This window comes from Felis catus, chromosome B4, assembly GCF_018350175.1.
Source record: "Felis catus isolate Fca126 chromosome B4, F.catus_Fca126_mat1.0, whole genome shotgun sequence".
Classification (NCBI taxonomy): Eukaryota; Metazoa; Chordata; class Mammalia; order Carnivora; family Felidae; genus Felis; species Felis catus.
Window position 1 is genome coordinate 59,908,671 of NC_058374.1, and position 14,013 is coordinate 59,922,683.

The 14,013-nt window shown below is 37.7% G+C and overlaps 1 protein-coding gene across 8 annotated transcripts in view; it reads right to left on the reverse strand.

Annotated features, from left to right (window-relative positions):
* Positions 1–14,013, reverse strand: part of ITPR2 (inositol 1,4,5-trisphosphate receptor type 2) — a 489,277-nt gene that overhangs the window by 305,108 nt on the left and 170,156 nt on the right. For all 8 annotated transcript variants that reach the window (XM_045061584.1, XM_019834732.3, XM_019834731.3 and 5 more), the window contains one exon: positions 1,252–1,445. In XM_045061584.1, the coding sequence (XP_044917519.1) occupies positions 1,252–1,445 (194 nt within the window). The remainder of the gene's footprint in view (positions 1–1,251; positions 1,446–14,013) is intronic.

Below are 14,013 nucleotides of genomic sequence, written 5' to 3' on the forward strand. Positions count from 1 at the left end.
GCAGACCCAGACACGGAACACAAAAATCAGAGTGAGGAAAGAGTTTCAACAAGAAATACATTAAAAGCCCGAAAGAGGCAACAAAGAAAGGTCAGCCCTAATCTGTCCCACCGCGGTAGTATCTCCATCTCATCATTTTTGAGCTGTTAGAGAATGTTTTTCAAACGCTGATCTTCTGTAACTGGGGCTAAAATGAGGTCACATATTTTACAGGTTGTCCAGTGAGTAGGATGATGTTAAGCTATGGGCCCATTAGATCCGCAGGTCAGGTGATCACTACCTTTCTCAGTTTAAGAAGAGGAGAACTAAGTGATTTTTCAGGGTCATGAACACAGGGTTGGGAGGCCTGCCAATATTTCTCAGGATTCAGCCTTTGGAATTCCTGGAGGAAATGTGAAACCCTTTATGATTATAAATCTAATTACTTTAAATAAAAATGTACAGACCCTTCCAGGACTACTAACCCACTTCTGGTAGTTCAGTCTACACTAAATTATGATGAAAGACCTAGTAAATTGTATCCAGAATCTTAACAGACCCTTGAAAACTCCAGGCTCCATTCTCCAAATCTAGAATAAATGCTATAATTAAAGTATCATAAAACTACTTTCCAAACTTAAAAATATATATATAAGAATTCACAGCTACAGTAATAGGGAATTTATTCACTAAACCAGGGGGAATAAAATAATAATTTATCTCCTTTAAATTCACAGAGCTAGGTATTTGACTATGTTAATTTTAAATATATATATTATTCCTAGCCTCAAAAGCACAAAGATAGTCACTTATATAAAATACAAAAACCAATTATTAACATTTTGCTAATAATAAATAAAATTTTATTTCAGTTTCTTGCTACAGTGATAAACCTGGATACCCAGAATTACATATCCAATTCAATTAAAAATAGAAATAGAGTTAGAATTCAATCTCAAGTTTGCCTGCTCTGAAATCCTTAAATGAAGGTAAAATGAAATCAGGGTCAATACTAAATGAGAAAATGCATATGAAAGAGGTTTTGTCAACCTCAAAGCACTCCACAATTGTTAGATATCACCATTAATACATTTAATGGAAATGAACAAATGTAATTAATATGTTAAACAGTGTCATTAACTTAAAAGAAATAAATTAGATCAATAGCATTTCAGAATATTTCCACAGTGATGTGGAACAAAGTCTGTTAAGAAAGTTAAACCAAGAAGCTCAATTAGGTATTTGTCACTTTGCTTCCATTATGCAGCATACCTGTAAAATCTCAATAATCTTCAGTTTGGTGTCCATCACGGTCACGTCCTCAGGCTCTACAGGGCTTCCTTGCTTGCTGGGGTGGATGCTGGGCTGAACATCAGGCACACTCATGGGGAAGATAGAGCCTCTACTGAGTACCATTTGGGTCATCATCTCTCCCACCCCATGGATGGTTCTCATGACATTGTTTCCTAGCAAAAGAAAAGCCCTTAAGTCAATACACACAACACCTGGGGAAACAGATGTAATATCCAGTTGGTCAAAACCAGACTGGAAACATGACAGGAAAAGTAATGAGATAAGAAAGAATAGCATCAACACTGTTCTGGCTCTTTCCTTACAGACATAGGGAAGATCCTGACAGACGCATTTCAAACTGACAGATTTTAAAAATGAAAGTTTACTTTTCTCAGAAAATGCTTTCAAATGAGGTACCAAGGATGAGTTGTGGTAGCTCTGATGACATCCAAGGCAGGTCCTTCTGGGACACAGTAAGTCCTCTCAACTGTCACACCAATAAGCTCTAACTTTTATAATAATGTGAAAGAACCCTACGATAAATGAGTTACACGAAAACATGTAAGTGGTGACTAGCATCCTAATCCTACTCTCAAACCAAGGACTTCATAGCTTTGTTTTCATAATGCTTGTGAGGAGGATTGTTATAACCTCATTTTAAGAAAAAGACAGTTTCATCTGGGGAAGAAGCATGTATTTGCCGATACACTTCCCATTCCTTCAACCCATTTGAATAAAAAAATCATTATTCAAAATCCACAAAAAACAATTATGTTTGAGGTAATCACAAAAACAATTTAGTGACAAACATGATCATTTTCGGGACATCTGGGTGGCTCAGTCAGTTAAGTGTCCGACTTTGGCTCAGGTCATGATCTCACAGTCTGTGGGTTCAAGCCCCGTGTCGGGCTCTGTGCTGACAGCTCAGAGTCTGGAGCCTGCTTCAGATTCTGTGTCGCCCTCTCTCTGCCCCTCCCACTGCTCACACTCTGTCTCTCTCTCTCTCTCTCTCTCTCTCTCTCTCTCTCTCTCAAAAATAAATAAGCATTAAAATTTTCTTTTAAATTATCATTTTCAAAAAGGCATCACCCTCTTTCTACACGTTCTGTGTTTGACTTCTCATTCATTTGTCCTCCAGTAAAATTGCATGTACACTCATTCCTTCACTGAGCATGAGCAGCTGTACCAAAGCAACCTCCTGACACTGCTCCAATTTATTTTCTCCAGCCTGACTGTTGTTTCTCACTTCTCAGTTCCTACAACAGGCAGGAAGGATTCAAAAGAACAATTGTCTACTTTTCTTTCAAAACAGTGGTCTTTACTTCGTGTATGTTCATGGAACTTTGCCTCAGGCAAAGGCCTAAGAATCTAGCAAATAATTTTCCTTTCCCTAAGAGTCTTAGGGTATATACCAGGGAATAAATAAATACACACACACACACACACACACACACACACACACACACACACACGTACACCAGGAGAAAGGGAAATGGAAATAAGATGGGATGAGATAAAACTCTCAGCTCTAATTGAAGAGTATAATCTGTTGGAATATCTACATGATTGGAAGGCAAACCAATAAAGAAAAGGAAAATATTTAAAGGATGACCCCCAAAAACTCTTGATGGTCTTGTGCAGACCAACCCGCAATTATCACCAAGCCACTAGTAATCACTGTGAAAAGTGAAATCCCTTTTAAAACTTATTATCTTATCCATATATGAAAAAAATACATACAGTAAAGGGTAGTGCTCAAATAGTACACTTGTGAGGTGGCAAATAAGTAACAATTTTTTTTTTCTTGAGTGGCATTTTCCAGGCAGAAGTTAAGTTTGGTTTTCATTCTGAGAGTCTATAACCTTTTCTTTGACTGCTGTTTGCATAAACCAAAAAGCAGGCAGGCAATAAGAAAAAATATATGTGAAAGGTAACTTCCAGGTTTGGACAGGATTGAGACCACGGATTTGAAAGAGGCCTATTTTCTACCAGAACAACTTCGAGGAGAAGATTGCTGCATTGTCTGCGGTTCTCAAGCAATCAGAGCAGTTGACTTCTGCCAACCCCCGCCCCCCATGTTTGCCACGTGGACTGCAGGGTTGCACATCTGATTGTTGGCAATGGTTTCAGGTGACCACCATTTAACCAGTACGTTTACCTGAATCTTGATTCGAGTATGTATATGTGTTAGCCTCCAAGAGATGCTTTCTTACCACTAACACAGAACAGCCTCCTTTGTTATTCCTACCCCCTGATTCACACAGAAATCCTTGGCACCCACAGTCTCTGCATCTTATTTAGATTTGCATGGAAAATAATCATTTAATCCAAACGATTATTACACAGAAAGTTAGCCCAGACAATTCTTTTTCCCCAAATATAGATCCTGTCACCAAGAAATTAAAATCTAGAGACCAGAACCATAATAATACATAACACATGTTGTCAGTGACATGGACGGGTTCATTCCGGTTCTACCATATCCTTAGATGCCTGTGGCACGTGGTCACCACAAAACTCTCCTGACATCTCCATGTATGGCCAACTGAGAGGTCTCAAATTAAAAGATGCTATATTTTCTGGAGTTGCTTGGTGGTGATGAGAAGTGCTTAAATTGTGAACTATCACAGCTTGGAAAACTATAGTCAAATGCCACATAAATCACAGATGTGCAAGGCTCCCAAGTATCCATCTTTCCACAGACAAATTTCTGATTCTAGACTATTGAGATAAGTCACAGGCCATCAGTTTTCAATGCTGCCAAAGAAGAAATGTTACCATTTCTCTTCTCAACTATAATTAGTTAATACTACTAAGAAGTTTTCAGTGGAAAAGCTACTTTATTATCATATAAATCCTGTGGACAAACTAACCCCTAAAAGTCCAGCTTTTCTATGTCTTTCATTTTAACCCAGCAGCCAGAATTTAGACTTATGTATAAAGGGTGTTAAGATGGTTTGAAAAAATGGGTTTCATGTTTGTTAAGCAAAAAGAAGAAAGAAGGAGTTGCTTAGAAATAAAAGCAGATGAGGACGCTTGGGTGGTGCAGTGTCAGACTCTTGATTTAGGTTCAGGTCATGATGTCATGGTCATGAGATCGAGCCCTGTGTGGGGCTCTGCACTGACATCATGGAACTTGCTTGGGATTCTGTCTCTCCATCTCTCTCTGCCCCTAAACTGTGTGTGCTCTCTCTTGAAATAAATAAATAAACATTAGAAAGAAAGAAAGAAAGAAAGAAAGAAAGAAAGAAAGAAAGAAAGAAAGAAAGAAAGAAAGAAAGAAAGAAAGAAAGAAAAGGAAGGCAGGCAGGCAAGCAGATGGATTTTTCAGGTTCTTTTATTTTATGATTGTACGGATAGTTTTACTAATCCTAATTCCCTCAAGAGAAAAACTTGAAAGTAAGACAGGTATGCTAAATGCATAATGCGAATGGTGACTGGGGGTGGACTGAGAACACACTGTTTGTTTCTTTGTTTTTCTGATTGTTCTAATGAGTCAAGTTTCCATTACCAATTCCAGAGAAAACGCAATATGAAATCTACATAACACTAAAGCTGTGCTGACCATGATTTAATTTTACCTATTCTGAAGTCATGTTACTGCTGGTGAGCACTACTGAGCTCAACAATCATTGAGAGTTAGGTGATTTTCTAGAAAGTATAACTTGGTTGAAATTAACTTTATACCTATTGGTATTTTATTTAAAATCATCTTTATTTATTATCTTTTTCTATGAGAAATACTATTCTCTTTTAGATACATAAGACTAGAAACAGTAATTTGAATTTGTTTAGATTTCAAAAAGGCATTTCTGGGATCTTCTCAGCATTTATAAGAGATAAATGAAATATTTGATTAGAAGGGTCTGGGAATAATTTTCACGGCAATTTAATTGCTCTGTGACTACTAAAGTCAGCTCAGCATTTTATAATAAAAGCCAAAACATGGATAACCCAAAAAAACCATTCTTACTTCCCTGAAACATACTTTCATAGTTGAATTTGAAAAAATGCATCTGCTGTTATCATAATTGATTTGAAACAGAATGATATTAAACCATAAAGACATGACTCAGGAAATCTTCCTCCCTGCTCAGCAGCCTCTTATAAACCTCTACTTGCTGCTAGACGCCCACACTTTAGAATTGGAGCAGTTTTCTATTTTGAACATTCTCTGGAGCAGTGCTTCCTCCCAGTGGTTGAGGGTTTGGTTATAAAAGGACTTTTACACATGCAAAAAAAAAAAAAAAAAAAAAAAAAAAAAAAAACCAAAAAGATTAACATAAGATGAAAGCCTTAATTAAGCTAGGGATACAAGCAGAATAATGGGTACCATGATACCAAAGTTAGATCATGGTATTGTAGAGAGCTAGATATCCAGTCTCTGTCAGGTTTTTAGGCTTTGTGCTGGACCTGGTGGGAATTTACTGTTCCTGCGCTTAGAGTTCCCTTAACCAGATGCTCACTTAACTTGCTTTCTCACACCTTTATGATTTCAGGTACAACGTCACATCCTCAGATAGACTTCTCCTGGCCACTCTCTCTCTGAAAAAGGACTGCCATCATTCTGAACCCACGTACCTGCTTTACATGTCAGTCATGGGGCATTATCACCATCTCACATCATATTTTATATTTGTTTATGTGTTTATTGTATACTCCCCTCAGAAAAACATAAGCTCCATGAAAACAAAGATTCCGCCTAGTTTACTGCTCTATCTCCAACTCCTGGAATAGTACCTGACACACAGCAGTCATTCAATCACTGTTTGCTAGATTAATGCACTAATAAAAGAAAAAAAGATTCGATAAATGAGTTATTAAAAATGAGATTGACATTTTTACTTTAAAAATTGGATCTTATTACATTAGAAATAGCCCATCTTTCATTAAGGTAAGTTTTTGCTTGCTTTCCTTTATACTTTCCTAAATTTTCTAAATTTTTTCAAAAAGGACATATAATTTCATGTTACTTAAAAACTTTTCCATTAAAAAGAAAGGAAGTAATAAAATAGATATCAGTGAGATAAGGGAAATAATAAAGTCTGCCCTTATCAAGGGCAAATAACATTCCATGTACTTTGTTAGGCCAAATATATCCTAGTAGAGTGGGGGCTTGGGGGACCCATCCCACTTTACTCAAGCAGAAAGTGGTTAAGCTTCTGATAGAGGTCAACCAATAACAACATGCAGCTTTTTCCCCAATACCGTGATGCTTTGCTAATAGCCCATCACCTTACAAGTTTCCAAACATTTTATACTAGAACTCAGAAAACCTACCAAATGCAGAAAGCAAAGATTCTTCTTTTAATATTGTTGGGTTTTTTTTAAGTAGGCTCAATGCCCAACACGGGGCTTGAACGCACCACCCTGAGATTAAGAGTTACATGCTCTACTGACTGAGCCAGCCAGGCACCCCCAGAAAGCAAAGATTCTAGTTAAAACTGTGCACTAAATATGTGGAATTACTATCAATCATATAATAAACTTGGTCACATTATCCTCAAGTGAATTTATCCAATGAGTTTTTATTGTATATAATGGGCCACGCACTACTCGTAGCATTTTATTTTTATTGCACAATTTAATTTTAAGGATAGCTCTTGTTCAGAACGTATTTATTGTTTTTATAAATTTCTTGTAATATTTTTTTGAGAGAGAGAGAAAGGGAGAGAGAGAGAGAGAGAGACAGAGACAGAGACAGAGCACAAGTGGGGGAAGGGCAGAGAGAGAGGGAGACACAGAATCCCAAGCAGGCTCTGGGCCTGGGTGCGGCACCTGGGTGGCTAGGTCTGTTGAGAGTCTGTCAGATCATGATCTCATGGTTTGTGAGTTTGAGCCCCGTGTTGGGCTCTGTGCTGCTGACAGCTTACTGTGATCTTTCTCAAATTATTTCACCATCCTATGTACATGATCTTAATCCTAACAAAATATGTTCCAAGTCGTGTGAGAATAAGATTATATAACACGTGCAAAAAAGTCATGAAGAATAAAAAGTATCATGTAATTGTAAGATATTAGCTCATAATGAAAAGTGGAGGACATTTGTGCACTTTTGTTATATCTCTGAAAAACAGCCATTCTACTTTGCATCATGTTCTATTATCGTGGCCACCATTCTATTAATGAACATGTGGTTCCATCAAATAATCATAGCTCATAATTTCTTACACTATGGCATGATTGTCACACAATATCACCTTGGAAAGGAGAAGTCCTTCAGAGAAGTGGTATGTAAAGAATACTCAGTGAACAAAATAGACAATATGACACCTAATTTTCTCCATTCTAAATAAACACTCACTGAATATAGCATGTTGATAACCCATTTACAGATTTCCAAGACCTTAGAATTAGAGCAAAGCAAAACCTATTGAAAATATGTTCCCAAAATATAGTAATGTTATTATCCATCTTTTTTTGAATATCAAGTCGACGGCTCAAAAGAAAATTATTTCCCATCCCACCCACACCCTAAAGAAGTGTTATTCAAAGGATGAATTTAAAAGGCAATTCATACAAAACAGTGGTTGAGTTCTACATCCTACTTTGGATTTCATCACTGTCAAATACTGACAAAGTCATTTTGATATTCCAAACCTCAAGATTTTAATTTGCAAAACTGACTTTAATTGTTAATAATTGGTGATCCAAGCAATAAATGAATTTACACACTGTTTTACAAGCGAGATACAATTTAAAGACAATGAAATGCACAGATCTTAAATGAAAGGTTTCCTTAGTTCTGCTGAAGAAGAGCATACACCTATCTAAGCCACATGTCATTCAGATACCAAACATTCCCATTACCCCCAGAAGCTCCTTTGTGCCTTTCTCTGGTTCATCTCCTCTACATTCCCCCACCACCATCAAGAGCAACCACTCTTCTGATTCATCACACCATAGATACATACATTTAATAATAGGTATGATTATAGTTAAATGATTGTAACCAAACAGTACGAGTAAATTAATCCTTGTTAAAGTACAGAAGGGTCTCTAGTTCCTTGCCGCTCTACTGTTGCCTCGACCAGGTAAGTATTTTTGTTGGTGATTGCTGAAGTCAGAGATAGCACGTTTCTTAAATGTAAAGGTAGCATGAAACAAGAAAAGATAGCTAATATAGTGAATGATTCCATCAAATCCCCAAACTACATCAACAGGTTGAAAACATATGCTAAAATCAAAATATAAAATGCCCTGTACATAGATGTAAATAAAGCCAACTGAAGCATATGATGAAAAAAAATGTGATGTGCCAGAGCACAAATTCGAACTTGAGTTGTGTTCAAGTTCCATGGGAATCTATTCTGTGTCACTATTACCCAAAATACCCACTTCACCTAGACTGCATTACAAAAGTAAAGTGTTCAGAATGAATGAGAAAATAACTGTCCTTGCCTCTACACTGGTCAGGCCAGTGACCAGTGATAATTGAATCATAAGAGAAATAGTTAAAGAAACTGCAGGTGATGACACAGAGAGGAGGAGATGCTCAGGAAACACCCTGGCCATTTTCAAATGCAGAGAGAACTGACATGTGGAAGTCATGTTCAATTTCAATGTGGCTCCAGGTAACAAAGAAGGACTGCTTATTGGAAGTTAGAGGGAGGTATATTCAGGATAATCTAACATACGAGAACTAATAGCTGGAGTTCTTGGAAAGAAGAAAAACTTGCTTCTGCAGCAACAAAATCTTGGTCACTCAGGTGGTCAAGGAGAGATCCTAGATGACCACTTGTAATAGGTGTTATATGAAGATTTGAAGTTCATATATTGTTTAGATGATTTCAACAGTCCTTTTATATGCAAACATTCTATAAATTTATGTTTGGGTGCCAATAATGCACTTTATTGTAGATCCCTGGTGGACTCTCTTCAGCAGATATTGAGAGAACTGGGGAAGCCAGTGTATTAACACTGAGGCATCAGACTCTGAGGTTCAAACTATATAATTAGAGGAAATAGTTGGAGTAGAGAAGAGGTGTGGACAACGTAGTCCTCTTTAGTCATTCTCGTTATTTGTGAGGGCATCCCTCGGTATTGATTCTGTCCTATTAACTCAATATGGTAATGTTAGTAGTCATCCTGGGCGCCAGGAGTCATTCATATCACTCCTAGGTAACTCCAGAGACCTTCAGAGTCACTTTTTAGCTGACACCTTTAGGAAACCAAAACCCTGAAAACCTACAGATCATGCCTTTGTTTCTGACAAATCCCACAGAAACACAGACAAACACAGAATGTGAGTCTTCTGCCTCTACTAAGTCAATTAATTATGAAGTTTAACAAAAATAATTTTATGTATTATAACTTGATGTGACTAACATCTGATTGAGAACCAAAAGGAAGTTACACAGGTGCTTCGTGACTTGCTGTACTATGTAAATTATGCATGCATCATACCCATTAAGTCCTTCTGAAATTTATTAACTTATACAGTTAGCAAGTGAATATTTCAATCATATTACTCTATTAACATGGTGCATCAGAGGGCACTGAAAAAGCATAACATTAATCATTAAAACTGCTAAAATAAAATCTCAGGAAGTATTTTAACATGAACTGGCATTTGTCATGTTCTCTCTCATTCACTGGAAGTTTGAAAAGCCAAACTAGAAGTTCATAAGTAATAAAAGAAAACAATCATATATTTGGAATGTCATGGTCTAACAAATATTTTTGACATTCAAATACTTACATATTTATATAAAACATGTAATTTGCATGCATTCATCAAATGCATTTCACTCAATAGATATTTTTGAAAGCCTAGTATGTATATAATAGTATATTATACATGGTATGAATAAGCTTAGAGAACCAGAAATAGAATCTGTTTTCACAGTTTTTCTCTCCACCTTGCTTCTCTCAGTCAATAAATCTGAATTATGATAATTATAGAATAATCCAAGTAATAAATCTAAGAGTCATGAGCCTTTTATAAGTCTACTAGGAAAAGAAGACTTAAAAAGATAATTACAGAAATGAACAAAAGAAAGACACAAATATATATTTGGAATATTTGGATCTCTAAAAACTTTGTCCTCCAAATGCATGCATATTTTATATAAGGCATGGCACTTGCATACACCCATCCTAATGATAAGTGAGTTATGAAAGTATATATGAGATGTAGAAATGTGTCTAAGAGAATAAAAGTGTTTAGAATTACTGGGGAAACAGCAAGAGACAGAGCTAGAGATGTCTGGTGCAGATTGTGAAGACCTTTGGGCACCAACTTAAGGAACTGAGTTACTCTCCAGAGATGATGAGAGCTAGTAAAAAAAAGATAGAATATGTGATTTAGAAGGATCCTCATACTGGATTGGGGGGGGGGGGGGAAGAAGGCCCAAAAATGGAGTCAGGGAGATCAGTCAGAATTTATTGCAGGAAGTGAAGAGAAACATCGAGCTTCAAGAGAAATTTAAGTGGTAAAACTTTTAAGACTTGTGATTAAAACTTTGTTTCAGAGACAAGCCAACCATTCATGACGGGATGATTATCGATTTTAAAAAGTTTTCTTGATGTGACCTGTAAAATCCCTTCAAGTGAAATCGAAACTCTTTAGTAAACACCTACTGTTTAGTACTAAACTTTCTTGGGAAACTTGGAAAAAGTAGAAAACGAAGTCCCTGCGATGAAGAAGTCATCTAAATAGAAAGTTGTGTAATAATAACAGAAAGAACATCAACTGTAGGGCTGTAGGGTATTTTTAAGGAAGTGAAGAAAAGAAACCTGAATTCAAAATTTGGCTCAGTAAGCTACAAGCTGTATGATCTTAGGCAAAGTATTTACCCTTCTATAATCTTATTTCCCGGACAAAATAGTGATCATGATACCTAATTGCTGGAGGCCAATATGGATTAAAAGTAAAAGTATGCAAAAGATCTAGAGGTGTGCTAAATGTTGAATATAAATAGTAAGTATCCCTTTATAGTAATCTTTTGCCAATGTGTGGCCTGGCACATGGTAGAAACTCAGTATACAGTAGACATATCACATAGTTATTCTCTACCTATTTTTAAACATGCATTTGATTTTTAAAAGGAACATGATCTCACATAGATCATCTGTTTGAAACTTTCTCGACATATATAAAGAGGATTAAGCCCAGAAGGGGAAAAAGTCCTTTTAGGCTTTATTGATAACTAAGAGAAAACTGGTCAGTTACAGGCACCTTTTCTAAAACTTATAAGAGCTTAAAGCCAATGGGGGCAGGTACAGGGAGTATAAGACATTGTACATTACGCCAGAAAGAACTCAGAGGTGTAGTCAGCATAGTGCAAAGCCATGGGAGAACCAGCCTCAGAATCAGAATGTCACAGAAATCGTCCTTCATATCTGAAGAAGATGATTCCAGAAAAGACTTGCTTCCCAGAACAGGTTTCTGATGCTTGTGATTCTGGGGCATTTGGAAGTAGGCAGCTTCTAGAAGTTTTTTTTTTTTTTTTTTTTTTTTTTTTTCATATCAAGACCTTTGTTGTACATTTAAATGCTTTAATGTTTTTACTTTTCTCCATAATCTCTATTTCCTAGAAGATCATAATCATTTTTATTTTTCTTCCTAATCTGTATTTCCTATGAGATCTTAATCTTGACCTACAAATTTTCCAATCATGGTACTTTTCTGGGAGATACCTGTGGTGGACTCTGTGATGGTCTTGCCCAGATGCCCTTTCAGGGATGAAGGACAGTATACTGCCTCAACTACTTGGAGGACAGCCCTCAAATGTCAGCCCTCTATGGGGACTGACTAGTCTGAAGAGAGCCACCTCAAGCAAGGCCACACACCCATTCCAGGGCAGCCCATGCAGGCATAAAGGCTCAGCCCCCACCCTCATCCCAATAGGAGACAATTCTGGAAGGACGTCCCAACAGCAGACCTCTCCCCTCATTCCAGAGCTTCCCACTAGGTCTGCATCACAACCTAATTTCTCCCTTTGCCCAGTCCTACTTCTTCCCCTTCCATTGCACTGGTGTTGATCCTACAATTAAGCTAGTAAACCTTCATGCTAATCTCCAGTTCAGGGCCTGATTCCTGGGGAACATAACCAGCAATGAGTAACTCCAGAGGTTCAGGGACACTGGCATCATTGCTGTTTCCATTGTTCTTATTTAAAAATTAGTGGAAGAATCTCAAGGCATTATGATAACATGCTCATCAGACACGGTATGCATGCACACAAAGGGACAAGAGAAAACCTAGCACCGTGAATAGGACTGCACGTCTCTGACTCTTGTTCAAGTCGAAGAGTTCCTTTACTAGAAACACATGGTTCACACGAAAAGAAGCAGGTAGAAGAGAACAGCATACAGGAAGTAGGGAGGTATGAGGAACAAGATACACACTGGAGATAAGACAGACGATGTGAAGTAAAGGGACATCACTGAAAGCAGAGATGAGGGAAGACAGGTCAAAGAAGAAGGCCATCCAAAGGAGAATACGGAGAGGCAGAATGGTATCGGGAAAACATAAGTTCAGAAATCACTGCAAGAGATTTTCAGATGACAAATGGAAACTGTGGTACCTTCCCCCTACAGGTAAACCTTGCTAACACTTCTGAGTACTCTGAACTCCCCTGCAAACAAATCCTTAATAGAGACCTGTTAAGAACTCAATCAGATGAGAAATTAAAAGAAGATGAAGGAACATGTGAATGAGTCTTTACAATGAAAGCTGCCTTGTACCTTAGGTACTTGCTCTTCAGTTACGGTCTTCGTACTAAACCTCGTTTCTGTTCATCCTCACTCCCAGCTCCCCATATATACGTCCTCAGCCTCACCCGCACCCAGGGAAATCCTTTCTTGCTTGCTTACTTGCTTTTTTTGTGATCCACTCAAAATCTGAAGTGAACAAAGGCTTCTGGTTCAAGGCATTCTAGCTGCTGTCTTCACAAAGAGGAATCACAGCTATTAACCAGGAGATATGCTTCATGGATATTGGCTCACAGGAGCGTTTTTGCAACACACTTTAAAAAGACACCATTCAGTGAGTGAATGAGAGTTACACACTAATCTTCAAAGAATCACAGTTTTGAACTGAAAGAGACCGTAAAGATCACAGTTAGACTAATCTAATTTCATAAAGGAAGAAACTATTTTCTGGCAGATATTCTGCCGGCAAATATTCTCTTCCTTTCCCACCCATATCACAATATTAAAAAATGTTTCTGCTCCACCTCCCATCTCAGTTTCCTTTCTTTTTAACAGCAACTATGCTGCCAGAAAAAGCATTTCAAGGTGGATCGTGTACAGTCCCTGCCAAGACAAAGCAGAAGTTAAACTGAAGAAAAAGGCTGGTTCTTTGCCGCTAGGCGGAGAGTTAGCTTGCTCTTACTCTCTTCCCCAAATCTCCTGAGGCAAAGGGGTGCCCCCAGACAGACATATATGCCAAGTGCCTCTTCCAGCCCGTCGTCTTATCTCTTCCCTACCCTGGGTTGGGCCCACAGGGCTGTAACTCACCCAGTGCAGCTCCAACCCTTTTAGGGCAGAAAGGTAATTTCAGGGCATTGTGGTTATCTGTTTCTTATTCTCTAAAACCAAAGGCACTTTAGCTCCGAGCCTGAAGCCTCAAAAGAAAGGAAATCCTAAGAGCAAATGGAATTCTCCATTTGACTTTTTTAGTGATTTCCCATTTTTAACATTATAACACATATGCCAAAAAAAGAGATTATCTGGTTACTGATTAGGGACTGGCCCACATTTCGGGGCTTGACCATGGAAACTCCCAAGAATTTG